General features: G+C 41.8%; 1 protein-coding gene across 19 annotated transcripts in view; it reads right to left on the bottom strand.

Moving 5' to 3' along the window:
* MYCBP2 (MYC binding protein 2) overlaps window positions 1-25,566 on the bottom strand; it is a 140,974-nt gene that overhangs the window by 77,627 nt on the left and 37,781 nt on the right. For 17 of the 19 annotated variants that reach the window (XM_077927743.1, XM_077927733.1, XM_077927735.1 and 14 more), the window contains 16 exons: window positions 24,681-24,782; window positions 21,444-21,551; window positions 13,168-13,287; window positions 11,570-11,651; window positions 10,042-10,159; window positions 8,357-8,561; window positions 8,015-8,168; window positions 7,424-7,596; window positions 5,631-5,756; window positions 5,410-5,537; window positions 5,016-5,107; window positions 4,767-4,901; window positions 4,599-4,682; window positions 2,160-2,256; window positions 1,461-1,653; window positions 780-1,054 (listed from right to left, as the gene is read on the bottom strand). In XM_077927743.1, coding sequence (XP_077783869.1) covers window positions 780-1,054; window positions 1,461-1,653; window positions 2,160-2,256; window positions 4,599-4,682; window positions 4,767-4,901; window positions 5,016-5,107; window positions 5,410-5,537; window positions 5,631-5,756; window positions 7,424-7,596; window positions 8,015-8,168; window positions 8,357-8,561; window positions 10,042-10,159; window positions 11,570-11,651; window positions 13,168-13,287; window positions 21,444-21,551; window positions 24,681-24,782 — 2,192 coding nt within the window. The remainder of the gene's footprint in view (window positions 1-779; window positions 1,055-1,460; window positions 1,654-2,159; window positions 2,257-4,598; window positions 4,683-4,766; window positions 4,902-5,015; window positions 5,108-5,409; window positions 5,538-5,630; window positions 5,757-7,423; window positions 7,597-8,014; window positions 8,169-8,356; window positions 8,562-10,041; window positions 10,160-11,569; window positions 11,652-13,167; window positions 13,288-21,443; window positions 21,552-24,680; window positions 24,783-25,566) is intronic. The other 2 variants (XM_077927742.1, XM_077927747.1) reach the window with 1 other exon arrangement.

The following is a 25,566-nucleotide window of genomic DNA, read 5'->3' as shown; positions in this document are numbered from 1 at the left end:
GCTAAGGCCCTGGGGCCAGATCCGGCCCAATCGCCTTCTAAATCCGGCCCACGGACGGTCCGGGAATCAGAGTGTTTTTACATGAGTAGAATGTGTCCTTTTATTTAAAATGCATCTCTGGGTTATATGTGGAGCATAGGAATTTGTTCATTTTATTTTATTTTATTTTTCACAAGGTCTGAGGGACAGTGGACAACCCCCCTGCTGAAAAGGTTTGCTGATCCCTGCCACAGAGGAATATCTCTGACAAAGGGAAGACTTTCGAGAGCTAGTACTCAACCTTCCCGGCAATGAGTTTTGCGGGCTGAGTAGGGGAAAAGCAGCATAATGAAGTAGATCAGAAGAGGAAGCTGGGAAGCAGCAGGAAAAGGAGAGGAGGATGTGGTGGTGAGTTGTAGGCCAAGGTGGGAGCAATGAAGAGAGAACCAGGAGCAGGAATGTTTAGAATGTTCCTGCAATCACCTTCCTTTGTATAATGTATAAAATGTATACTTTATAGTTTTAGCCTTTATGGATAGGAAAGCTGTAAAGTAAAATGTTATAGGGCAATTTGAATTGGAATTAAAGGATGGTACCAAACTGAAAACCGGAGGCATTAGTCATGATAACTGCATACTTAGAGAGTCACTAAATGTCATACGCTGGGGAAAGAATGAGCTACCGAAATGTTTCATCTTTTGGTCAAGGCTGCTGTGACTGTCTGAAAGGTTAATGTCAATGTTTCACAATACTGCTTTTGAACTGTTTAAAAAAAAATATGTACAAAGACTTTTCCGTACCTGATCTAAACAATTTAGCAAGTCACAAAGGCAAGCCCATTGTAGAGCTGGTGTCGGGTAGAATGAGTGAAAGCAGGCTGTGAAGGTGTTATGGCACTCCTGAAGAACAGCTTCGAGAAGATTCAGTGGCTGAGTGAGGTATCCCTGGGGGTCGTTGTCCAACTTGATCATACAGTGATCTACTCCTTCAGATAAAATTTTTCTTAGTAAGGTTCTAGTCTTCCCAATGCAGTCTGCCAGCTTGCTAGTTTCTTCAACAACGGCTTTCGTAGTAGCTGGAAAGAGAAAGACAGTTACTAACAAAATGGCAGACAATAATCCAATCAGATAATTTGACTCTCCTTCCTTGGGATGTTTTTAGGCAGAGATTGGATGATGGTTGTGTATGATCTAGATGAGATTCTTGCATTTCAGGGAACTGGACTAGATAACCCCAGAATCCCTTTGCAACTCTACAATTTGATGGTGCTACGATTCTATGACTTCAGTTCACCAAATAAGAAAAAGGCATAGTGAATATTAAGTCTCCAAATAACATTCTTGAAAATGGGTTTCCATTTCCTCAGACCAGTAGCTAGATTTTAAATTTGCTTTTTTTTTGTGGTGGGTTTATTTTGCTCTAAACGTTCACTTGAAAACTTGGGTTTCATGCACTTAAGATATTTGAAGTTAGTATATTACCTGACACAGGGTATATTTCACACGTATAGACACGCAGCAGCCTCAAGCAACAAGTGCCGACGAATCGCAGCCTTTCTAAATCCAAAAGGGTAGCTGTGTACTGGAACCCTTTCAATCCTCGAAGCTCCTCTACTCCCAACACTAAGGTTGTCCAGCTCCAATGAAGAATGCTCAATAGCGATTCAAAACACTCCTGTTTCAAGACAAGTTGTGGAAGAAGCAAGGTGACCAAACCCAAAAAGAGACCCCAACAACCTTCAGATAAAAGAGATTTCCAGTCCTATTCCTCGTCTAATGCCAGTGTTCTCAGCAAACTGTTGAGGATACATGAGAATCTCTACACACCCACCAGTAGAAATAACGATTGCTGGCAGGAGAGGTCCCAGAACAAGGTAGAAAAAATTCAAAATCCACCCACCCACCCATTAGAATGCTCAATTAGGGGAAACAAATGAAGCATCTAACAGGATACCTGAGGGTCTGACTCAGACAACATATGATGAAGGATCCTGATGGATAAATAACCTCACTAATTCATGATGACATTAACCATTGCACTGGACACAACAGTTTTGTGCAGGCATGGCATTTTGCAAGCAGTATTAATTTAAAATATGCTTTAGCCTACATTCTATTAACCAATTTTAGATGAACAAACTAGGATGACCCTTGTATGCAACACACTTGACAGATACGTACCACTGAGACAGTTCTTGCAAAAGAGCGCTTTAAAATGTGCACAGGCTCACTCGTTTGCTGTTTTCCTTTTGATGCACTGCCATCGCTCGTTGGCAGCCTGAAAGCAAAAAAGGGTGGGGGGAGTATAATCCCACACTTCTTTACTCTAAATACTAGAGTATAGAAGTAGAATTTATAAACATTTGTGCACGCTGTCAATTCATATGGTAAAACTGGAGAATGCACTAAGTGTGGTCTTTCAAAGAATATCAAGCAGTCTTGATCCTGAAGATATATACCGTAATTTTCGCTCCATAACACGCACTTTTTTGCTCCTAGAAAGTAAGGGAAAATGCCTGTGCGTGTTAAGGAGCGAATGCACTGGATCGGAGCCGTGGCTGCCGTCAGCCAAGCAAAGCGGGAGCCGCTTGCAGGGCTTTGCACGGCTCTAGCTTTGCTTGCTTTGCAGCCAGGAGGAGGGGGAGGAGCCGAGGAGGAGGCAGGGAAGGAGAGGCATGGCAGCAAAGCGGGCAGCAGCCGCTTACAGGGGAGGAGGGACAAACGGGAGCCATAGCGAGCCGGGAGAAGGCAGGCGGTTCAAAGCCAGCAAGCGCTTTTAAAGTAGCCAGCAACAGCTGCTGCAGCCTCAGCTAGCAAAGGTCCGAGCGCTCTCTAAACGGAGCAATGAGGCTGCAGAGGGACAGGAGGGCTTGGATCAGGAAGGATAAAATTTAAGCAACCAGCAGCAAAAAACAACAACAAAAAAACCAACCTGGAGCTCTGAGCCACGAGCGCAGTGAAAACCAGGAAGTAAAAAAAAGGCTATCCCCCGCTTCTCAGCTGTTTTCAGGCAGGATAGATTTGAGCATTGTCTGGGTCCTAGTGCCCCTACCGCTTTTTGTGCTCCATTCTATTGCTGCTGGTGGCTGCTTATCACTCAGGCTGCAAGGAGGAGCGCTTTTACACAGCTAATGGCGAATCCCCTGCAATCCAAGTCCTCTTCACTTGCTCAAATCTATTCTGCCTCAAAACAAGGAGCAGAATTAAAAGGCTGCAAACTGTTAAATGGAAAAAACCCCAGCCACAGGGCAAATACCTTAAGTATACCTTTAAAGCAACAGTGTTCTTTCCCTCCCCGCTCAGCTCACAGAAAAGCTCCTTCTCCACACCCCCCACGCGTGCTCCTTGTCCATTGAGTGCTTTTCCTTCCCTCCCCACTTAAAACCGTGGTTACAAAGCACGGATCCACATGGATCCTCAGGATTTTTGCACTGGGTCACCCCAAACTCACCATCAGATCACATGTCTGTGGCCACAGCATGAACCACAAAAATCATACATCTACTGTTTCGTTTAGAATATTTTTTTTCTTGTTTTCCTCCTCTAAAAACTACGTGCGTGTTATGGTCAGGTGCGTGTTATAGAGCGAAAAATACGGTAGTCTGTCCATTCAGTAAAATACTTCACTTCCCTATTTCACACAAGTTTTCTGCTAGGCTACAAGACAAGAGAAAATGAGAAAGTTGGAAAGCCCTGTTCTATGAGTGGATCCTAGCAGTTCTTAGGATCTTGATGACTGCACACTCTGTTCTTTCTCTTTTTGGAGGGTGAGAGTCCTACTGTAGATTAAATCAGCCAGCTGCAAGGTCTTCTGGCATAAAAAGAGATTTATGTCCTTCTAACTGCAGGCTGTGTGTTCCCTCAAGCTGCTCCCAGGATCAAGGGAACCTGCTGGAATAGTATTCCGTTTAAAGTAAGGCAATGCAGCTGCAGGTGGCTGGGGCAACTAGAAGAAATCCAGTGCAGTCCTGTGTGAGATCTACTATTATTAGTCCTCCAAAGGAGCCCAGAGCAGAAAATATCAATATTAATAATAAAACAAAACTTCTATTAAAGTTTAGAACTCCTAAAAAGCAATCCCCCCTCTCATACTATTAATTCCAGGACTTCCAGGGACAGAAATTTCAGCCATCAATGCCTGGGTAAACAGTTACTAAAAGTTACTAGTGATGGAGACTGATTCACCTCATTAAGGAGGGCATGCCACAAATTGGGGGCTGCCACCAAGAAGACCCTGTAACAACTAACCAGGCAACCCAGTTTAATAGGTTCATCTCATCCAGGGAGAACCAGATATAAATCCTATATAGCAATAATGCTCACTAGGTACATTTGGGATAGTCGCCATTGCTCAGGTTAAACTAATCAAAAAAAGTTGTAAGAGTGGAAAAATTGGGATAATCCTATACATGTCACTTCAAGCTCTTTGTAGGAAGGGTGAAATACAAACGAAATAAAAGAAAGGCTGAATAACCACTGCATCTTCATCGTACAGAAAAGGTTACAAAACTGCAATACCGACTATCGTAACGTTTCAGTGAACGCTGTATTAAACTGTCCCTCCTCCAAATGACATCTATCATGGTTTTAAAAGGGACTAATTTTTTAAAAAAGCATTACCTGTACAGCAACTGGGGAATCTGGCCGGCATTAACATCTGTACCATTATTCGATTTCTTTGAACTCTTAAACTGGAAGACGACACTGAAGAAGAAACGTTATTCAAACACCAGTTACATGGCTTCTTCTGAACCTCAAAACAAAACATCGAAGAAAGAAAATATTTACCCATCATCCGTAGTAATAGATGCTTGTCCATGGGACCCACAATCACTGCTAGGGCCAGATACTCGCGCCCAGGCTACATACCACCAACCAGCTTGCAAAAGAACTGGTTCATCAAACATCATTGCATACTTTTCCCTGAGAAAAAGACACAGATAGAAATCGAACGTTATCGTTAAGTGTTTCACAACAAAATGAACTTTGTGCATTATCTGTTCATCCTGCTTAAAGACAGCTCTTCCTTCATTTTACCTTGCAGCACAATCATACGCCAAGACATCCGTTTCAGCAAGAAGGTCACCATCTGTCTCATGATCGCCTCCATCCGGACCCAATTCAAACAACTGAAAAGAGAAGCCTTTAAGAGTTTTACTTTCCTGCCTTATTAGTATGTCATTCTGCCCCACCCCCCGAAAAAATGTGTTGTGTTGAAGGGTGGTATGAAACATAAATCACATGTATTTATTTACTGCAAGTTTTCTCTTGTTTTCAAATTTAGTTTTCTTCCCAGGAAAGCTGTTTCCCTGTGGTTCCAAAAAATCTAGAGCTCTTTTTTTACCCTCTTTCTCCCTTCCTATACCTGATCAGTGTAATGCTATATTCTAAGCTCAGATTTAAACATGATCCAAAACAAACTTTTTCTTACCTTTATTTTGGCAGTATATTCACCCCTGCCACCAAAGAGGCCAAGTCCACCAAGTAAGATGTCCGTATCGGCACAAAAGCGAATAGCTTCTACTGAGTGGGCTGAGTAACCCCAACCCCCTCCATGACCTAAAGGGAGAAGGAAAAGGTAAGTTTTTGCACAATCAACTTCATGCACTACATACAGGAAGGAAAATCTGTATTTGATACATAGATAGATACTTTCAAATCTGTTGACAATGCTATAGTCTTCTTTGGAATACACTTTCATTACAGCTTGCGTTTCTTCTTCTGTATTTGCCACGCCCATTTTTAAGTCCTGCATAGCAGCCAATGTATCAAGACAGCCTGAAAACGACAAAGAAAATTAAACTGAGCACATTCTGGTAGGAGGACTAGTGTCTGTAAGAAATTAGATCAAGCTATACTAATTGACCACACCAGACCTCCAATTAATTCTGACCAGTACTGCTACTCTAGGAAACAAAGTCATATGAGGTTTAGAAAAGAATGTCTGGAACAGATCTGCAGATAAATTGGAAAAACTCCCAAATATGACTGGTGGTAACCCAGATTAGGCACAAGTTTATTTACATTAGACTGGAAGTTATCTGTAACAATGTTTAGAAGAATGTAACTCTCCTGCCTTCTCTTCTCATACCTCCTAAATTTTGCTCCTGGGGTTCCTCTGGAGCAGATTTAGGCGGGCAAGGAAGTTGCATAGCACAGCTTATATTTGTACTATACAATGAATTAACTGAATACTACCCATTCATTTAGCAAGGGTATTGAAACTACCATAGTGCACCCTTCCTGTTGCCACCTTTACGATAAATTATCTCAGAGTAAAAGTGCTCTTATTACCAAGCAGAAGTAATTCTTTCCAAGTTCTAAACTAGGATTACCAATTTATAAATTTCTTGTTTTGCTAATCTCCGTTAGATTAAATGATGATTAGACGCTTTCAAAGCAGCTTCACAAAGTGCAGGGGTTAACAGCTTGCAAGAATCTACACAGAAGGCAGATCCACTTAGACAGGAAATAGGCTTACAGTGGTGCCCCGCAAGACGAACGCCTCGCAAGACGGAAAACCCGCTAGACGAAAGGGTTTTCCGTTTTGGAGGCGCTTCGCGAAACGAATTTCCCTATGGGCTTCCTTCGCAAGACGAAAGCCCATAGGGAAATCTCCGGGACAGCAGGGAAGCACAGTGCGTCTTCCCCACTGTCCTCGGACCTCCTCTGAAGCCTGGCGGTGGGAGGAGGTCTCTCCGCCCCTCTGCCAGGCTTCGGAAGGCTGCTCCGAAGCCTGGCGGGGGGGTGGAGAGACCTTCTCCCGCCGCCAGGCTTCGGAAGGATGCTCCGAAGCCTAGCGGGGGGGCGGAGAGACCTCCTCCCGCCGCCAGGCTTCGGAAGGCTGCTCCGAAGCCTGGCGGGGGGGGGCGGAGAGACCTTCTCCCCGCGCCAGCCTTCGGGTGGCTGTCCTGAAGACTTGGGGTGGGAGAAGGGTTTTCCTTCCCACCGCCAACATTCAGAATGCTGTTCTGAATGTTGGCGGTGGGGAGGAAAAACCCTCCTCCCACCGCAAGCCCCGGGAACAGAGGAAAAGCGCTGCGTGGCTTCCCCTCTGTTCCCGTACCTGTCCTGAAGGCTTGCGGTGGGGAGAAAAGCCCTTCTCCGCACCGCCAGCCTGGCAAGCGGTTTCCATAGGAACACATTAATTGATTTTCAATGCATTCCTATGGGAAACCGTGTTTCGCAAGACGAAAAACTCGCAAGAAGAAAAAACTTGCGGAACGAATTAATTTCGTCTTGCGAGGCACCACTGTATTGTTTGAAACCTAAGAGAACATGGATTAAGTGAAGTGCTACCATTCGACATTCAAAGCCTTCAGGTAAATAATGCCTTTAAGTGAACTACTAAAGCACCAGGACAAGTGAAGCACACTTTTCTAGAAGTTAATAAAAACCACATCTCATCAACTTAATTTCAGCTCTACGAGGTCAGCTATTCATACCTAGAATGTGCAAAGCCGCATGTGACCTTGTTGTAAGAGCTTTGGACCCCGTTGGAAGAGCCAATTCTGGGCTTAGAATACTGCAGCGGGATTGCATGTCAGGGGCCGAGGGAAGTCTGGAATCAGCTACAACTGCATTGTAACTCCACAGTTCTCTTGTATTGGGTCGAAACCTGAGGAAAAGAAGATGTTTCAAATGTAAAGCAAGAACGATGCAGCAGTCATCTTTTCATGCCATTACTATGAAAGTCTAATTGAATCCAAGCAATGATTCTCACCCAATTTTTCACTGCCGTGTGCCAGCTGCATTTAAGCAACAGCCCCAAACCCCAATGCCATTTCTAGACCCATACATCACAGTATATACTGATATAATGGTCGAGCGTCTATACTTCCTCTATAACATTGCTGGCTAAGAACTTATTTCCAAAACATTAAGTGGAAGGAAGCCAAGATTCTCCACCTAAGAACAGAAGGAACTAGCTGAAGCCACAAGTGGAATAAAGTTCAATGTTCCCTAAACCATCCTTCATGAGCTCTCTCAAACCCAGATAACTATGTTCCCAGCAGCTATCTTCAGCCAACATTTACCTCCAAACAACGTCATAAACAGGATCTAGACATACACCAAATCCTTGAAGGTCCTCCTGCTCAGAATCATTAAATGTTTTGCAACTTCCGTCAACTTTATTTATCAAGAGACACTTAAATGGAGGAGGCTCTGATATGCTCGCAGGAACCAAGCCTGGGGGAAAAACAAGAATTCATGTACTTAGTCCTTGTTCATTCTCTCAAATGGCAATAACATAGAGAGGTGAAAACATATTTATTATGCTTTGAGGAAGCCAATACAGCAGCAAACACAAACACAACAGGTTGACCTCAACTTCATTACTTCCTTTCAGTTACAACAAAAGAGCAAATGAACCTTGCCTATTATGTGTCTGCTAGCAAAGATTTCTGATGTAGCAAGCACATGAGAGTTAATGAGAGCTTCATCGATGCGAAGAAAAGTCTGGTCACCACTTGCTCCAATCCAAGTTGCTTTGCGTCCGTACTTTGATCCTATGTTAGGCATGGGTGCTGGTTTTGCATTCCAGTACGGAATATCCAAAATGGGCCTCCCAAGTTGCCCTTTCTAAAGATGTGAATTAGAAAATGACAATGGTTAGAAATGCAAACATTTCACGAACGAGCATTATCAAGCACCGTCAGTGTTGGAAACATAAATATGTGGCACTGTGAGGTGCTAGGGTGCACAAATCCTATACTGGCACCTGGCCCTAATCTACACCAGCAGGCAATGACTCCTGAGGAGGCCATATCTGGACACTGCCTGAAGACTCCATTTGTGGGTAAAGGGCGGGGCTCTCTACATCAGCTGCCTGATGGCACTGAAATAATCCAATTGCTACACCTTTGGCAGAAGGAAGGGAGGGGAAAGAAGGAGGGTATGAAAAGCTTCTGAGAGAGGGGAGAGGAAGGGAAGAAGGTCAGTGGAGACACTGGGAATAGACTGGCAAGGTGGATGCCTAAATAATACAACTCTACAGAGATTCCAGAAAGGTGTTCCAGAAAGGTGCTCAGTGTTGTAATTTCTTCAGCATGTCCAGCTCTCCTTTCCCTAATAGTCCATTCTTTTTGGGAGTAAACCCCAAAAAGAATGGACTATTAGGGAAATGAGAGCTGGACATGCTGAAGAAATCACAACACTGAAATAGCCATGAGAAAAAGAAGTCTGCTAAAGGATTTGGTGCTGGGAAGAATCTGTGCCTAAGGGGCAGCAGATAATGTGGAGCCCGAGGTTTGGTGTGACCCGTGGAAGGCATAGAACTGCCCCCCCCCCCTTTTTATCAGACAACAATTATGTATCTCAATAAGCATGTAATGTCATGGTTTTACCGTTGGACTGTGAGCTCAGTTTGTAAAAAGCACCACTTGAACAGGTTATTTTGGGATTGGTTCAGATTGGCCCCAAAGCAACTCATTTAAGTTCAATGGATTTAGATCGCTGTCTCCACCAAGAAGCACACAGCCACTCATGACCCCTCCTGCCCATTCTCATCCCAACCTGGCCGCAGCAGAAACTATGCTGGTGCTTCCATTTGGAACTATGGAGTTCTCCTATGGTTTCTGGTGGGCCTGGACCCCGCATTCCAACCTCTAGGGCTGTGTGGGCCCTCCCAGTATAATTCGTCTCTGCTATCACAGTCAGGTACATTTTGGTGGGAAAGGGAAGGAGGTAGTATGAGCTGACTGGAATCATGCTGAACCAAACACATTGTAAGCTGGGTCTGAACTTCAGTAGGATTTGGACTTGGCTCATAAAGAGCATAAGATGAGGCTTGAAACTGGAGAAATCTCTTCAATTCAAAGACTTAGTGGCATCAATCAATAAATGAAAAAAGCTTATTTGGAAAAGCAAAGATTATTATTATTTAGTCTCCCCACCCTGATACATAGCAGAAGGAAGAAAAAAAGAAAGATATATAATAAACCAGCAGACACACAAAAATCAATCTTTAAAGCAGGCAACAATATATACGTATGAACTTATACCAGTTAATAATCTTTAAGGTGTTTCCAATATGAAAATGTAATTTTAACAAAAATCTTACCGAGAAGCTTCCAAATGTGAAGACTTGTCCATCCATTAACAGAATACCTGTATGATTGCTGCCTGCAGTAACTTGTGTGCTAGGTCCTGGAAGTGCCTGTACTAGAGTAGGGCATCCCCTAAGTTGGAGCAAAGTAAGTGCATCTTTTATTACGTATACATTTATCTCCTATCAAAAAATATAGTCCTTATGTATTTTACATGATATCAGTGAATGAAGCTGAAGTGGTACAATTAAATAGAAAATGTTTAAATGCTAAAGAACATTTGACAAATTGTGAGGATAAAGAAACCATTAGAAACATTAGAATAGTGAATAGTGCTCATAAATATAGGGCAGAATTGTGCTCATAAATATAGGGCAGAATTGCACAATTTGGTAGTATGAATGGTTATTTAAATATTCATGCAATGCTACTACCCCCTCTTCCAACCTACCCACTATTTAACTCTTTTTCACTGCCATTCGGATTGTTTAACTGGTTATACTTTTCTACTGTTTTGTTTCTTGTCTGAAACACTAAAAAGCAGTTTTGAGGAATACTAGCTCCATTTGTATGTCTTACAATAGAGATGTTATTAGACTCCAAATCCCATGTTCAATAGCCGATGATGATGGGATCAGGAGTCTGGTGACATAAACCACACTTACTATGTGCAAGTGAATTGTGCCTGTTTCACTACTCTTGTTTCATGGGACCACACTCAGTAAACTAAGAACAAACCTTGGATACAGATTGTGGCTTCTTGCAAGTGAAACTAGCCGTGATCACTTTTTTTGAATGTAACACAACGCCAGGAACTAGGGCTTAATTAACTAAGAAAAACAAACACTATTTACAGACAGTAAGCCGTAGTTTATGGCTTACCATGACATGAAAATGTGGCCACCGTCACACTTTTGTCTCATAAATCTAATCCATACCATGATGTATTTACTTTCCATTAACAATATTTGCCATATTGAACCCTAAATATAGTTTACATGTAGATACAAGTGAGATATGTATGCATATACATGTCTCTTGCAAAGACCTGTTTTTTGTTGTCATAGAGAGGTATATATTCTTTAGAACATCCACATTTCTTGCTAAGGCTTTACAAATTCGTGTAATAAAACTTAAAGGGAGAATGGGAAATGATTTATCCTGTAAAGGTCGGGGAGGAGAAATGTAAACCACCATTGTTAGCAGTAACCTTGTTATTACTATTTTTATGCGTGTCATGGCTGCTTGCTAAACACAATAAATTGAACTGAACTGAACATAGTTTACAAGTGGATATCGGTGAGATATATATGCATATACACACCCATACACAAATCAGAATGTGTCTATCACTCACACAAAAGCATCAACTATTAAAGGCTAGATGTGATAACATTATATCTCTTTGCTCTCATGGGGGAAATTCCTATTACCTTCAAAAGCATTTGAGTCAGCGTAGGGAAAATGCAAAACTGAAAGTATTCTGCAAACAGAATAAAGATGCAACAATTTCATATTTAAAACACATTTATAGTCACATACCTGGAATTAACGTCTCCATGCCCAAGCTGCCCATGCTGCCCATATCCAAATGTGTAAACATCGCCATTCTCCATCAGAACAACTAAGGGTTAAAATACGGGGCTTTAGAAGTTTGCACTTTCTACAAGTCTGCCCAGTATGAAATCTTTCCAATGTATCCAGTAAAAACAAGAATGGGGTGCTTTCTTGGTTTTTCCGCATTTGACGCAGAAATCATTTGGATGACATATAATTTTGCAAATTAAAAAGTTCACGGAAGAACAGTTGGATAAATGTTAGCATGAATGAACAGTATTTTACTTCTAAAACAGGGGTGAGGATCCAGAGTCCCACTGGCCAGATACAACCCCTGGGTCTCTCCATCTGGTCAACTGCATTGCCTCCATGCACACCCCCTGGCAGGTTTAGGCTTAGCAAAAGCTTTATTGGAGTCCCCCCCCCCCCCCCAAGTCTAATAGGGTAGCGAAAAAGGCATGGCCAGGGTAACTGCAGCCGGGGTGCCGTCCTCATGAACTCCAACGCCCTCATCAAAAACAGATCCCCTCCGGACATTTGGGCTTGACAACAACTATTGGTGGCAATGAAGACTATTGCTTGAGGGAGGGGGGAACAACACCTACAATCTCCACGAAGACTCCCCTCCCCCGTCAGCAGTTAGGTTTGAAAAACAGCAAAAATGCTTTTTAAAAATCTAACTACTAAGGTGGGAGGGACGCAGGTGGCGCTGTGGGTTAAATCACAGAGCCCAAGACTTGCCGATCAGAAAGTCGGCGGTTCAAATCCCCGCGACCAGGTTCCCGTTGCTCGGTCCCTGCTCCTGCCAACCTAGCAGTTCAAAAGCACCTCAAAGTGCAAGTAGATCAATAGGTACCGCTCTGGCGGGAAGGTAAACGGCGTTTCCGTGCGCTGCTCTGGTTCGCCAGAAACGGCTTAGTCATGCTGGCCACATGACCCGGAAGCTGTAGGCCGGCTCCCTCGGCCAGTAAAGCGAGATGAGCGCTGCAACCCCAGAGTCGGTCACGACTGGACCTAATGGTCAGGGGTCCCTTTTCCTTTACTAGGGTGGGAGGAGTGAAAGCACGTATGTGTGCACTGCATGCGTCTTGTGTACGCATGCGAGTCTTCACATGCTACATGGATTAGTGGGCGTGGCATCCATGCAGTATGTATTAGTGTTAATGTGAGAAGGCAATGCCCACTTTGGCTTTGTGCGCTCTTGTTTTGCCCTCCACCCGCCGAACTGCTGGCATGTGGCATCCAGAGGGTTGATCACGGATAAGGATAAGGATGGGGATGGGATCGTTTCCCTACTTATTGGCCATGCTTGCTGGGACCGATGTGAGTTGGAAGTAGAACAATTCAAGGGCCATAGGTTGCCAAGACGGAATGCTTCCATAAGGTCAATGAAGTTCCCACACCACTATTCTAGAGGCATCAAGTATCATTTTAAGGACTGAAATGTGCATCTCGTTTATTTAATCTAAGTACATATACCACGAGCTCCCAAAGCTTTCTGAGGAAGCTATGATCGATTGAAACTCTTACAACTAACATTGGAAAAATGAAGTCAACATGACATAAATGTTTCTGTTATCTACCTGAATGGTGAAATCCACAGCTCACTTGTACTGCTCGGAGTTCACAGTCAAAGCGGACTGCCCCAGGTGGGTAGGTTGTGATTTTGCTGGCATCCTTCTCACTCCTGTCTCCACTTCCATCTACAAACATAATGCGCAATTATACCCCATACCATTCTTCAATAAGTGGAAGGAGCAGTGAGCAATAGCATAACAACTAAAAGGATTAAGCAGCGTAGGTAAAAGGTTTGGGCGCAGGGGTTATTACAGTAATAGATATTGGTATTGGTGACTATGAAATATCAGAAGAGAATAACTGTCAGTTCTTCAGTGGTAAACTGATATTCTTCTAAAACAAGACTTTTAAATGCTACAGGGAACATTCAGCAAGTTCAGCAAAATCCATATTACTTAATTCAGTAATGTTAAAGGCAACCCCCCCAAACTTCCCAACATATATTTGAAGAAATTAGGAACTTCAGAATCACAAATTGATAATGTTGCAAAATGATACGTTGTTTAAAAATTGGATGGATACATAAAACTGTTGCTTGTGTTTAAGGGATGCTGCAGTTAAAATGTAAGAGTATGTGAGAAGCCGTTTTCCTTTTTTTTCAAATATGTAGCAATTACGCCACCATGCCCAGTTCACACACAAAAAATAAAAATAACACTTGATTTAAACAAGCAAGCAGTGGCTGCTGTTGAGATATATTGAAACCTGAGTTTTGTAATGGCCACACTAATCCAGCTGCATTACAAAGAAGGGTGAGAGTCATTCCAAAGAAATGTAGCATCATAACTAACAGGATATTATTATTATTCAGTGAATGTTATGTTCACATTTCAAGGGCAGTATCCAAGGAAGTGCTTCTGTCAGCACAAGGACCTTCAACTGAGTTACAGAACTTCCCCCTCCTTCTTTCCTCATGTGCCCCCTGGGGAGTCTGTGGTTCCCCCAACCCTCCAGAGTGGTTTTGCAGGGGGGACAAGAGGGGAACTTCCATTTGAGGAGCAGAAATCATTGTGCCAGCATAAGCACTTAGTTAGATACCACCAGTTAGTTTTGATTAATTCATCTATTTACAGCAGAACTACAATAGCCCCTACGAACAAAAAAAGTGCACCCTTAATCTCAGCTCCACAAATGAAAGTTGGCCACCACTGACTGATTAATCAGCTAAAGATTCAATGATTAAACCAATTAAAGCATGCAATCCTAGTAATTAGGGCTGCAATGCAATTAAAGGGATCTTGATCAATTAATCAAAGGAGCACTGCACATCAATTACATGGGTATACTTTTTCATTCGACTAAAACAGTAGTTTAGATAGGGGAGGGGAACACTTTTTTGTCAAGTTCTGCTTTTCAATTGTTTTAAAAATAGGTACTTTTCTGAGTATGGCAAAATGAAAGAAAAACAAACGGGGCCATATGCAGTCATCGAAGGATCAAGAGTGGTTTTTATCAAATGTATGGAGTGGGGTGGGATGGAGGAGAAACTGCAATAGATTTCAGCAATGTTTGCTATAAATCTAAGAAACCTGAGGCTTGCCAAGATCATGGGATAGGGCTTTGAAGCCATAACCTATGGCCATGGTTGATATCCCTTCCTCCTTTCAAGGACCCATCCTACTCTCCATTTTTTGTCGTGACTTCCATGTCAGCAGATAAACAGAGGTTTCTACAAAACAGAACATGCGAGAAAACATTTGCTAGCACACAAATTTATATAACCCAATGTGTTTATTTCTAAAAAAAATATTGAGGGGTACTCTCATCTTCCTACTCATATTGAAATATTGCCCCTCAATGTGGCCAAACTTAGATTCACAAACTGTTTAGGGTATGCATACCCCTGTGTCCCCCCAGAAAAAAGCACTGATATAATCTATCCCATGAACGGAAACTGGGGTTCTAGCTGATAGACTGGAACTTTCTGGCACAGAACACACACAACTCTCAATGAACAATCCATTAATACCAACACTCCAAATTCAAGCAACTAAACTTGAATTCTACATTTAAAAGGGCCAGTTAGCATACTCTCAGAAGCCTACGAAAGGAAAGGTGACTATCTTCGATACCTCCCTCTCCATGGAGGCGCAGATTGCAGCTATTACAAAGGCGGCATTTTTTCATCTCCGCCAAGCTAAGCAGTTGGCTCCTTACCTCTCTCGCCCTGACCTAGCCACTGTGATCCACGCGACTGTCACCTCCAGACTGGATTATTGTAACTCGCTCTACGTGGGGCTGCCCTTGAGACTGACCCAAAAACTCCAGCGGGTGCAGAATGCCGCAGCGAGACTCCTTACGGGGTCTTCGCTTAGAGATCACATTCATCCGGTGCTATACCAGTTGCACTGGCTCCCGGTGGAGTACAGGATCAGGTTTAAGGTGCTGGTTTTAACCTTCAAAGCCCTATACGGCCTAGGGCCCTCGTACCTACGGGACCGCCTCTCCTGGTATGCCCCACAGAGGAACTTACGGTCTTCAAACAAAAACACCTTGAAGGTCCCAGGCCACAGAGAGGTTAGGCTGGCCTCAACTAGAGCCAGGGCCTTTTCGGCTGCGGCTCCAACCTGGTGGAATGCTCTGTCACAAGAGACAAGGGCCCTGCAGGACTTGACATCTTTCCGTAGGGCCTGCAAGACAGAGTTGTTCCGCCAGGCATTTGGTTAGGGCGCAGCCTGACTCCCTCCTTTGGCAACCTTTACAAAACTTTATGGCTGCCATCAATCTTGATTTTAATTAATTTTTATAATGTTTTTATAATGTCGCACTATTTGGTGTTGTTAGCCGCCCTGAGCCCGGCTTCGGCTGGGGAGGGCGGGATATAAATAAAATTTATTATTATTATTTATTATTATCTGAAAACAACTAGAAATCACTGCAAACATCTAGTTGTGAAAGCTAGGAGAAAGCTATATGAAGGAAAAGGCGGGGAGGGTGACAAGATGTTCAGCACCTTAAATTTGTAACATCCCATTGCTGCAACTTGCAACAGTAATTCCCCCCGCCCCAAGAGCAAAAAAAGACAAGAAATACAGTGGTGCCCCGCAAGACGAATGCCTCGCAAGACGGAAAACCCGCTAGACGAAAGGGTTTTCCGTTTTTGAGTTGCTTCGCAAGACGATTTTCCCTATGGGCTTGCTTTGCAAGACGAAAACGTCTTGCAAGTCTTGCGATTTCTTTTTCGCTCCCCCCCTTTTTTCTAATCCGCTAAGCCGCTAATAGCCTTTTAGCAGCTAAGCCGCTAAGCCTTTAATAGCCGCTAAGCCGCTAAACCGCTAATAGCGCTAATCCACTAAGCCACTAATAGGGTTGCTTCGCAAGACGAAAAAACCGCTAGACGAAGAGAATCGTGGAACGGATTCTTTTCGTCTTGCGAGGCACCACTGTACCAGAGAGTGGGAACTGCAAGCCAACTAACTTTTCAGGGGAGATGAAACCAAGTACAGCGAGACCAAAGCACAGTGAAAAGGCCTCACAACTGAACATGCACAACCAAGATCCGTGTTAATTTAGAGCTAGGAAATTCAACGTTATCTGGACTAAACTGCACTAAAAAGTCTGTGTGGGAGAAAAAGTCAGATGTTCAAACTGGGTCTTCAAAACTTGAAGGTTTCTAAAGCCCACTTCGTACCTATATTTTGTTCAGTGTAAAAAATGGTTGATGCACCTGGCCATTGACAACTATTTTCTCCAGGTTTGCAAAACTGTATTTGCAGGGTGAAGGGCAAGGCAAGGGATGGGAATGAGGAGGAGAATACTCAAAATGGTCAGCTGGTGGACAGAAAGGAAGGCAGAAATAGGGGAGGGGGGATGTAAGTTTAAATCCTGACTTCAGTAATGAAGCCTGCTGGATGGGCACAACAGAGCTCTCTGAATCCAGTTTTGAGGATAAAACTGGATAAACTCACATATGTTGTGCCAATGCAATAAATAAATAAATACATCAGCTTTAGCAACCCTGGCAGAAAAGGATCCTGCTGTATTTGAAGACACAAAACTTCAAATCCATGCATTAACCTACAGAAACTGAAATCCAGTTTGCTTCAGAGATACATCCTTGACCTTCAGCTAAACCTATACAACTATGCCAGCTATATCCTACAGTAAATGGTTTGCTGTTTTAAGTACTACTAAATCTGTACCTGTATCTCAACACTAAATTCTTACTCTTCACAGTCTGCAACAATGGTTTGGTCTTAAAACACTTAGTAAGTGCAAAAGTCACATAATACGGGATGAGAATAGCCACTATACAAAGCATTGCCTGTGATTGACAGCATAGGAATTTGCAATTTTCTTTGAATTCAAAAAAGGCGACTTTCATTGCATTGCAGTACATTCCAGCCATCAGCCACCTAGAACAGGGTGGGTCAATGTGCGGCCCTCAATGCCTTTTTTAGTGGCCCTCAGCACATCTGAAGCCCCTCCCCCAGCCCTGGCACTACCTTCCCAAAGTCAGGTAAGTGAGGCACTGGGCATTGGGAAGGAGGCACGAGGGCTCTGACAGGGTCCTAAAGTACTCCTGCCTCCTTCTTCCTAGTTAGTGCTTTCCCAATCTGACCATCAGTCCATCATGATCAATCTTATCTATACTGCTGCTCCCCAGCGTTACAGGAAGGAGTTATCCACAATACTAAGGACTAAACCTGGAAACTTCTGCATGCAAGCCATGTGAATTATTCTCTGAACTATGGCTGCTCTGCAATTCAACTGCTTAAAGTTGAGTCAAACAACGTATATAAAGTAACATATTTATTGAGGAAATAGATTTCTGGAAAGACAAACTGACTAATCAAAGTTGGCTTTCCAAGCACAGCTTATACTTATGAAATGTGTTAAGCACAAAACCACGTTTTATTTAAAAAAAGGTTTATAATTTTAAAATTGTGCTCTTTGTATTTTATATTACAGCCAAGTTAACAACCCAATAACATCGAACCACTTGTTAAATTATGCAGCTTTCAATATATTGTAATTTTAAAGAGTAGTATTCATTTTAAAAGTGCATAGGCTTTATCAAACTCTATTTCTCAGATGCTACATGTTTTGTTTCATCTCTATTTATATTCAGTTGTTGAATACATCAGACGTGTTGCACAGAAACTCAAGTCCATTTCTTCAAGAATGAATTTTCACATCAGTTGAGTCGAAAAAATTATGCTGATTTTAATGGTCACTAGAAATAAGCAAACTGAGCATTTAGAATTTAAAAACAGATGTTTCTTAACAACTCCATGCCTTTATTCAAACACAAAAAATATCCTTCTTTAACCCTGAAATGATGCACAACTGTTTACTGCAAATGAAGACTATGAACACACTCACATACACTCTTCACTACTTTTGTCCTTAATGGTATGTGTTCTTATCAAGGATAAATTGAATTGTTTGAGGAAGGTCTCGGACCTTATGGTTAATTATAAGAAACAAAAGCTTTTTGTTTTCAAATTTCTCCAAGGGATCAAAAATTAATTCTCTGACCTCATGGAAATTACTGTTTGTCCTAAACAGGTGTCCAAATAGAGTGCATCCAAACCTAAACAAACTTTTTTTTGGAAAATTACAGACTGATTTGGAACACAGAGCAAATATGAATTGGTGGAGCAAACTGCAGATTCCCAGATGACATCACTCCCCAACCCGACATTCCTATTCCATGTTTTACCTGCCTGGTTTTTGTCCTTAATGGTATGTTGCCAATAATGTTTTACTTGCTACTGCCATGAAACAGAAGAAGTCTGAAACCGTGTGTTTTTTTATAAAAATAAATAACCTTTTTTTGCTTTTGAGCTATCAAACCATTGTTAAGAGCTTGGGGGTTACAATAATTGTGAGTGATTTCCACGTGTCAGGGAGATTTGCCAGCCAGAATTCCATTAAACAACAAAATTCCTTTATAATGTTTATAGAATTCATTAATAAAATGGTCAGGGCACAGTGATTTATTTTAAGAGAACTAATCACTTCTTTGATTTCTTCCCTAGCGATATATGAATTAAGCCCACATCGCTCCTCTCCTGTTAATTACTGAATTTGTATTTTAGATAAGTAAGCTTAAATTACTTTGGTCTCAGTATGTCCTGATGCATACCATTACTCATAGAAAGTTGCAAAAGCCTCAAAGATCTCCACTGGACTCCCAAGTTCATGTACTATTGCTTAACGGAATTTTACATACAGCACGCTTCCCCCTTTTCTTTGCTTTATTCCATTTGCTAACAACCAAGATTCCCTACTCCCATATTCATAAAATCTGTTTTGTATATAGGGTAGATCAATCATTGCTGCGGACATTCAGAAACGTCAATTCTTTTCTTTTCAAAATAAACTGTGGGGCTGATTTAAAGCCTGCAATATATTGGTTACTCACTAGAGCATCAGCAACCTTAAACATCAAAAGCTTTGGGTTGTGTGTGGTTTTTAAAAAAAAATCACTATTCAAAAATATTTTCTTGATACCAACAAGGCTAATGCAGAAGGAAATGGGAACTGCTGTTGTTGCTTCATCTTCAGACTCCTGCTGCTTGCCGCTTTTTCGTTTATGGCACTGAAGCACCAGATCTGCCTGGATAAAGGAGAGGCGGAGAGCAGGCTGACCAGCATGTGCTGCCTACTCTTTCGGACTGCAAGATTCAGCTCCTCTGTGCAGCAGCTGCCCTCCATAAAATTACCCAACGTGCAATTCTCCACATGAGCACTGCATGCTGGGTATCTTATAGAAGGCAGCTGCTGCACAGAGGAGCCAAATCAAAAACGAAAAAGTCACATGCGTCAGGCTCCTGGTGGGTAGAGGGTCAACCAATGAGTGGGAGCTATGTAGTTCAAGAAGGCTGGTGGGCTCCTTCAAGCTCATGGGTCCTTGGCCAGTGCTCCATCTGCCCCCATTGTTGTCCCTGCTTGTTCCTATAGTACTCCCCATGCTGTTTGTGTGCTTGTCTACCCCTCTCACCACATTCAGTGGTAACACGAAGAGCTTCACACACACACACACCACCACCACCACCACCAAGATATCACATGGATTTAAACCACTAGGAATCTTCCTGATCCTGTATGTTAAAACCATGTTTTCAATGTGAGTTCAACATCTAGAGGCCATGTTCAAACAGAACAATGACTATACAACTGAAATTAGGTTAATGTGGAGTGTCAGTGCTTCCTTCCCCTGCCACTGCCACACACACACACGATATATGGATATACGGTAGATATAGATAGATTTGCAGGAGGGATGGCTATTCTACACTTATTAAAATGTTAGACATTTCAGGATTCTGAGTAATAATAACTATAATCATTTTATTATTTATATCCTCCAATCTGACTGGGTTGCCCCAGCCACTCTGGGCAGCTCCCAGAAAAATATAACACAATAAAACATCACACATTAAAACCTCTCTAAACCGGGATGCCTTCAGATGTCTATGGGAAGTCATATAATAGTTTATCTCTTCGACATCCGATGAGAGGGTGTTCCACAGGGTGGGCACCACTACCGAGAAAGCCCTCTGCCTGGTTGCCAGCAACTTTACTTCTCGCAGGGAAGGTTCTGAGAGCTGGATCTCAGTGTGCAAGCTAGATGGTGGGGGTAGAGATGCTCCTTCAGGTGTACAAGGCTGAGGCCGTTTAGGGCTTTAAAGTTCAGCACCAAGTAAGTGGTAGTGAGGCAAGTATTCTTTATGAGTTAGGACCTGACCTGAATAGCTCAGTAGCAGACAGCATGGCGGGCAGCAATAGTTGCCTGACTTCCCAACAACTGAGCTGATGCTGCACTATGGGAAGCGGAAGGGCAGGGTGCAAACCCCACCATGCTACCCCACCATGTTGTCCACTACTGCTTGCTATGAAAAACACAAGTGCTTCCTTCAAGGTCAGACGGGAATGCCTGTTTCCCAACAATGGTTGCTATCAGTTTCAGGATTTCAAAGTACACACTGTAGACAAAAATACGTATTTTATATCCAGCCAGCATATAGTCACCAATCCTACCAGAAGGAATTATTTGATCTCACTCCCGTTTTTCATTAAGAAAACAAAGCAATGAAACAAGGGCATGCATTAAAGGAAAGGGAAATTAAAATGAAAGTAATGCACATTTTCACATATTCTCACAGGAAAAACAGCTCAACATTAAAAATGTGTTTTCCTTTCTCCTCAGGTTACTGAAGATTAGCCAGAAGAGACAGTAAGTTTTGTGAACTTCTTTTAATACCCAGTGGATAGAAAAATAACTTGAAGAAGAGGTGTAAGTCCAGCCCAATCAATAAGGAAGACCAAATACCTTTATGCTTGTCCCGGTTATGCTTTAGCTGTGTTGGATGGGGTCTTATTCTGGCTAGAGCCTGCTCTCGATGGTTCATAAAACTAGGACCAGGAAATACAAGGGGGCCTGAGGAGAAAATTTTTTGCACATGCATAGGAAAGCTCACAAAATGGAAACTGTGTTCAACAAACAAAAAAAGAATCAAATTAAAAGCATGGAAAAGGATGCAATAATCAATACTCAATATTTCATACTTTTGGAACAGATATCAAAATCTATTTAGAATCTGAGTACATCTGAAATCTTACATAATGGCACAAGAGTAAAACACTGTGGTCTTGTTGGGTATGAATACTGGAGCTCAGTTTACCCCTTCCCCCTCCCCAATCAGTTTTTTCCCCTCTCGCAAATAAAGCCAGTACACATCAATCCTAAACGTACACAAACTATTTTCTCCAACTGGAAAACAGACTGTAAATTTGAAGCTAAGCAGGCATCATATGCCAACATGCAATGAGCAATCAGACCTGTACTGGACCTGCCTAATGTATGTTTAATGTAGCATAAGAATATGGTCATATACAAAGATCCTGGTCTGTTTGATTGATCCCTATTATTTTGATAGCTATCAAAGACACAATCAGGCCTACGCACATAGATTTCTATTCTACTATGACCGTCAATGACTAGACATCAGACAGGTCTGAACATGGGTATGAGGTCAGCTCACAATATCCCAATCCCTCTCCTGTGGGTAGGAACTGTCTACACAGGGCAACATGACTATTATGCAAGTATTTTGTGAGCATTATTATTATTATTATTATTATTATTATTATTATTCCCCACCCATCTGGCTACCAACAAAGCAAACTGACTCCAAAATCTTGTACTACAGCATGGAAAAATAAACATTATCTATTACCTGCATGGTTACTCATTTAAGCACAATCACTATACAGTGGTATCTTGGTTTTTGAACATAATCCATTCTGGAAGACAGTTCGACTTCCAAAACATTCAAAAACCAAAGCATGATATCCGGAAGCCACAAAACCCCCAAAGCAGGTATTTTTACAATTGTGAAGTGGGAATTGTAAAACTACTGAACATCAACAAGAGCCCAACAACAAGTTTATCTAAACACCAAAAGCCTGGATACTTTGTTATTTTCTCTGAAAGAGAAAAATATAAACTATCAGGAGAGTTGGGCTGTGAGAAAGACCAGTCCAGAAGTCCTTTGCTCCTTCCACTGCTGATTATAATCTATTAGCTCCCTGGCCCTCTCAGTGCCACATGTGTTGATCTGTAGGTGACCTGGAGAAACCTGTTATGCTGCATGTCTTTTTTGTTGTTTTTTAAAAGATATGTTACAATCAAATGGTAAGACGGGTTTTTCCAGAAGATATTCTGCCAGAAGTTTGGATTTCATGCATTTACTCAATACTATCTATTTATTTGATTTATACCCTGCCCGTCATCATAAGATCTCAGGGCCATTCTTCCTGGAATACCAATGCCACAAATCATAATGCAGAAGAATGTGCACCTAGAACAACAACACAGGAGGTCTCAGATCTTGCAATACTTGGTAATGGTTTCATGTTGTCTACTTCCTCACAGTAAAAACAAATGAAGCAGTTAACAAATGCACATTGAGTCCATTCGAAAGAAAATGGACAAAAGGACACACTCTGCCCAATACAAAAATCCCAAAGAAAGACCTTAAATATTCCATTCCTTTTCAGAAGACTGTCTGTCAACAGAGTTTCTTGCAAGTCTCATGCCTGAACAGACCAATCAGCACTAATTTCAGATCACTGCATTCCTCCTTTACTGTGCAGAGGTGTCCTGCCACATCAGTCACCCTCTGTGTTGCAACTATTCTGAGACCATCCAACATGAACTGCTCAAGATTTCAAATGAGCCTAAAGTTTTCAGAATAGAAATAAGCTAGCAAGATCAAAAGCTGAGGTTTCGTTTCTTCAGCTAAGGTTTGCCAATTTCTTTTGTGCACCTTAAATGAAATCTTACTATCCCTTACCAAAAAATTGTTAAAATTATATATTTTTGCCTTAAAAAACCAGCTGTTTTGTTCCTTCATAATAATCTGATATGTATTCAAATACCCACATAAAAAAAGCAAACTCTGCACTAAAAAAGTGAGTAAAAATATTAAGCACTGCTTGGGTGCATGCGACTAATATTGAAACACAGCATTGGCCCGTTCTACCTTAACAGACACACTGATGCTTTTTTCTAACTCCTAAAGGTTACATGAAAAGTATTCCTCCTTGAAATACAAAATGCGCTAATTGTGCCCACTGTGAAGGTGCACACACACACACACACACACATAATTTGACCCTTTCCTCATTAATACACACAGAAGTGGGACCCAAATCCTTTCCCACACAGGGTTTCTTGGTATTTTAAAAGAAAAACACACAGGGCACTATCACAGCTGGCCTACTGCATTTTGCAGCATTCTATCAGTCTATGACACAGAACAAAAATGAAAGATAATCCTGAGACAATCTAAAGACAAATTAAGAAATTGTAAAATATTTCAAGCTCAACGATCGTCTCCTGAACATATAACACTGTCATTAAGAAAGGGAAATCCTTCATTCGCTTAGAAGACAAACAAACTAATCTTCATGCACTGGTATCCTGCATGTTGATGTAAGAGCAAAACCCAACATATCTGTCTTTAAATCCTCATTCCATCTGCCAAATCCATGAACTCAATGCACTTTAAGTAGTTCGCCTTTTGGTTTTTTTTAAAAGAAAACGAAATAGGTAGAGTTATGTTGGCGCATCCTATTAGTTTCAGAACTCATTGAAGCCCTAAGTACCTAATAAACTCTTGAACTAATCACAGCAGTATTTAAGGCAGACCAAAAAGTACAGTGTTGCTTACAGAGCCACCTCCCTGCTCCTCTTAGATTATTTGCTGTAATAGATGTTTCAGATGGCACAGAAAAGGTTCATCTTGGGGGAAAGTAGATTCCAAGTTTTTGCAGTAGCCCAGGAAGATAGATTTAGCTATTCATTGTGGAAAGAAGTCAACCTCTATGACTTTGTTCTCCATTAAAGCCCAACAAAGCCGCAATATAATCTCAGACTGGTTTGTAGTCACAGCCCTTATACATTCATTTCTGGGATTTATAAGCTGATTTTTGTACGTCAGTTTCTCAGAATTATGTTTATCCACTTAGACTTAAGTCTTAAATAGAAGCTAGTTCTGCTGACCTCTCCCTTCTTCCAATCTGTGCCTCCTGTTCACACGCTGACGCTTTTCTTCCTGTCGCAACTGGAGGTGTTCTTCGATATTAACTCCAGGCACAGGGACAGCTGGAGAAAAACAGAAAGGGAACCGTGAATGCTGACAATATGAGAATACTGTCAGCATACTAAATGCATACTACTATCACTTCTAAAGCACTTTAAAAAGAAAGGAAGGCTCTGAATCAAAGATATAGCTGCGTGAGAGTGCTGTGCTTTATCTATCTGCATGAGAAAAAAACAATTTTAGGAATAGAAGTGGGATCACTCTATTAGAAAATTCTCTGTTCCTGCCATTGCCTCTAAGTTGCACTCTTCTGAAGTGTCCCCCGACTGTCCAGAGCTGGGTGTTTTTTTTCTGAAACTTTTTTTTACTAAAGGAAAAATTGGAAATACTAAGAAACAAATTAAAAAACCTAAAGAAATATTCTCTTGGCAGATGAGTGAAATGCTTTTTAATACAGTTTTACTCTCACAAGGCAACCTACAATATTAAAGAGGGGTACCATATTAAAGAGGGTACTGCCATCTTCATGAGAGGAGCAAGATAGATCGTGTTGTTTGTGAAATGTTGCTTGCCTTCTTTTGCAGAACATTTGGTTTAAGTTAGAGATACTCTCCTTCTGAACTTGAGTCTCTTTTGTTGATTTTTTTTTAACCTCTTCCCTCGCTTAACTGTTAAGCTAAGCACATCTACCTGATTAGAAAGCTCCACTTAACGAAGTATGGCTTACTGCTGAGTAAAAATGCATAGGATTGCTCTGTAAATTTCTCAAATATATCCAACAGTACAATTTTATATGCTAACTAAAATGCATTTTATGCTGAGGAAGCAGTAAAATAATTGTTGGCT

This window comes from Podarcis muralis, chromosome 4 (assembly GCF_964188315.1).
Source record: "Podarcis muralis chromosome 4, rPodMur119.hap1.1, whole genome shotgun sequence".
NCBI classification, from domain to species: Eukaryota; Metazoa; Chordata; class Lepidosauria; order Squamata; family Lacertidae; genus Podarcis; species Podarcis muralis.
Note: the sequence above shows the minus strand (reverse complement) of the source record. Positions and strands in the feature narration are given on the sequence as shown.